The following is a 3,163-nucleotide window of genomic DNA, read 5'->3' on the forward strand; positions in this document are numbered from 1 at the left end:
ACCGAAATTATTATGATGATTTGAGTGTAATTTCATATATATAACTCATCAACAATAATTATGCCTTTAATAATGAACTAGTTCTTCCCTCTGCCCCGGTCATTTTTATTGCTCCACTATGACGCAGTGTCGGCCATCATTCTTTTCTAATTGTTGCAATTGTCGGCCATCATTCTTTTTCAATTGTTGTCGCATTGTCACTAGTGTCGGCCATTATGGTTTTATAACAGATGTATAGAAATCAATGATTAAAATTTGAAGGAATTGTTTTTAAATAGGTATGCAACACATCGTACTCATCAGCATAAGAAATTGCTGATACTAACTTTTATTTACGTAATACTATTTTGCCCTGTGCTGACAGCACTCATAATTGTTTTTATATATAATATTAACAACTGATCTCCCGATGAAGCCAAGAATGTTGGCGAAAATTTGAGAATTAATAAATGGAATATCAGCCCATCGTTTTGTTCACAAGTATTTTCCTACCGACACCCTGAATTTAATAAGCATTAATATTAATGTTTTAATAATTTGTTTAGATTATTATTTATACAAAAAATAAAACGACGGAAGCCGAAATAGTTTTTATTACATTTCGACTGTGACTTGTGAAAAGAACAATTACAAAATTTTAACGACAGCTGCAATGTAGGTGCAATGGTGCATTTATCCAAATAAAGTTAAACTTAATGGTACTCAATTATGGTTTGCTTATTATAATTTTTTGCAACTTTTTTGGTTTTGTGGATTTTGAATTATTGTTCGCGTTAAACACCAATATCTCAAACATAAAAAATACATTTAATATGAATATTCCCCTCATATGTTGCATAGTGACGGGAGATAATACTTTTTTATTGTCTTCCTGAATTTTTCTTTGCAACCATTGGCTTTTTATTCGATTGCGTATACCAGACTCCAACATTTGGAGATATCTAGCAATAAAACATTATAAAATTATTATCAATGATAAATACAATAACTTACACTACATTTAGTGTGTCATTGAGTCTGCGTTCTGCAAACTTATTTAGTATTATTGAATTGTCTGTTTTGAATAACTTTTGTGGTAACTCTGTTAATTCACAAGAAATAATTTTGTTGTCCAATAGATATTCCATTATCGCAACATTTTCTAAATGAAACAAGTTATCTCTACACGGTTTAGTTACCAGCACTTCTTCTTTATTGACATTTCCACATTCTGGTACGTTTACGATATTTATCCATTTGTCTAAAAGGAGCTTTTTACCATCTTCCTAAAATTTTATTATTTATTATTTAAAATGTTATCTACATGAAATACACCAATAGGTACGTACATAACGTGAAAAATTATTAAACCCGTAACTTCCAGTTCGAATACACAAACCATATTTTTGTTGATTTTCCAATTCGTGAATCTCTTTAATTGGAAAATATTCATAGGATGTTGTTATTTTAGCCACCAAATTGGCACTGATAGCAGTTGCGATAATGTACCCTAATAAAAGCGATGTCATTATTTGAACTCTATAAGAAGCATTTTGCACCCTAAATTCAAAACCTAAAACATAGGTCGTATATCACATCATTTCTATTTTGCTAGCGATGTTTAATTCAGATTGTGAATACCTTGATTCAAATATCCACTTATAGTTGCTATAAAACAACTTGCGAGGGATATATTTCGTTGCCTTTTTTCCAACTTAGCCAGAAGTTTCAGTGTTGCCCACAAAACGATGCATAAGATTATAACACATGCCCCAATAACTAACCAAGTTGTAGGGGTTAAAGTGATAAAGTAATACATTGAAGTCGGTTGCCATCCAAAACTTTTGAAATAGAGTTTGTACCTTAAATTATTCGTTTAAATTACTAACACATTTTTCAAACATATCAGTTTAATAGGATGTATACCAGCTTTTAATAAACGGTTGCATTAACTTGGTGTTATAGGATCCTTCTTTGACGACTCCAGCAGTTAACATTAAATCAGCGGAACCATTTTCAACTGCATCCAAACAACTTTGGTAATCCATTTCATTTAAATCAACCCTTTCATAAAAGTTACTATAATTTCATATATCGGAAAATGTATTTTTAACTTACTTAAATCCTATCTTTTCTTGAAAAATGTCAAAAAGTTCTGCTACGTATCCATTTGTTTTATTATTAAACATTGAAAAGTATGGTGGGAACTGGTAAAGATGTGTTATTAGTTTACGATTGAATTTTTTAATTGAATAGTTTAGGTAGATACATACCAAATTATTTCCAACTACTTTTAAAGTGATGGATTTTGGATTTTCATTCCCAGAACTGATATTAAGAGATAGATCTAGGACCGATACAAAGTCTTGTATGGTGTCATTCCAGATATAATTCATTCTACATTAACTTGGTGTTATAGGATCCTTCTTTGACGACTCCAGCAGTTAACATTAAATCAGCGGAACCATTTTCAACTGCATCCAAACAACTTTGGTAATCCATTTCATTTAAATCAACCCTTTCATAAAAGTTACTATGAAATGTTTTTTGGTCAACATTTTTATAAATATGAACGGTTTAATAATTGTTGACGGCCTTTTATATAAGATTTGTTAATATGACAACACGTTGTTTCCCACGGATGTCAGGTCTTTAACACTTTACATTTAACATTTTTCGTTGCAATTTTCGCATTAAAATGACAAATGAAACAAGTAAATTGTAAAATGAGAGCGTGATTTTTCTTTTATTGAAATTTAAATCACTTGTTATTAGTTCGTAATATGAAGGCATTAAACGGTAATTGCTTTTTCAAGGAGTGTGCTACAAATTGGATAATAACGACAATAATTCGTTTTGGAAACTACTGTTTTTATACATATTCTCATTAAAAAATCTTCTTTTATGGTCCTATTCAAAATTAATCATTAATTAACGAAGGATCAAATTTGTACAGAATACTGCCTTTTGTTTGGAAATTGTATATTTTTACACATTACTACATACTTTCAAATGGACAGAATAGCATTTTCTATTATTATCCTATGTTCACTGGATAACTATATGTTTAGTAGCCTACGGTGAGGAAGGGGGGTGGCTTGGGGTGGCTACAGTAAATCACCATTTAATGGCGCCACAGGGTCAGGCCACCTTTTTCATGAAATTAAATTAAATACTATATTTT

General features: G+C 30.6%; 1 protein-coding gene across 1 annotated transcript; it reads right to left on the reverse strand.

The window, feature by feature from the left end:
* Nucleotides 1-706: 706 nt before the first annotated feature.
* LOC108734279 lies at nucleotides 707-1,832 on the reverse strand. The gene is made up of 4 exons (XM_018465760.2): nucleotides 1,621-1,832; nucleotides 1,329-1,489; nucleotides 994-1,265; nucleotides 707-941 (listed from the first exon to the last, which is right to left on the reverse strand). Exons 1-4 carry the CDS (start codon nucleotides 1,796-1,798, stop codon nucleotides 707-709), a joined length of 846 nt encoding a protein of 281 aa, XP_018321262.1. The 5' UTR covers nucleotides 1,799-1,832.
* Nucleotides 1,833-3,163: the final 1,331 nt, after the last annotated feature.

This window comes from Agrilus planipennis, unplaced genomic scaffold (assembly GCF_000699045.2).
Source record: "Agrilus planipennis isolate EAB-ADULT unplaced genomic scaffold, Apla_2.0 scaffold83, whole genome shotgun sequence".
Lineage (NCBI taxonomy): Eukaryota > Metazoa > Arthropoda > Insecta > Coleoptera > Buprestidae > Agrilus > Agrilus planipennis.

Excerpts from the sequence above, each read along its gene's own strand:
- LOC108734279 (XM_018465760.2), bottom strand. The coding sequence starts at position 1,798 with ATGTATTACTTTATCACTTTAACCCCTACAACTTGGTTAGTTATTGGG. Across the intron at positions 1,266-1,328 it reads TTAATAATTTTTCACGTTAT|GAAGATGGTAAAAAGCTCCT; the intron begins GTACGTACCTAT and ends ATAAAATTTTAG. Across the intron at positions 942-993 it reads AATGACACACTAAATGTAGT|ATATCTCCAAATGTTGGAGT; the intron begins GTAAGTTATTGT and ends TTTTATTGCTAG.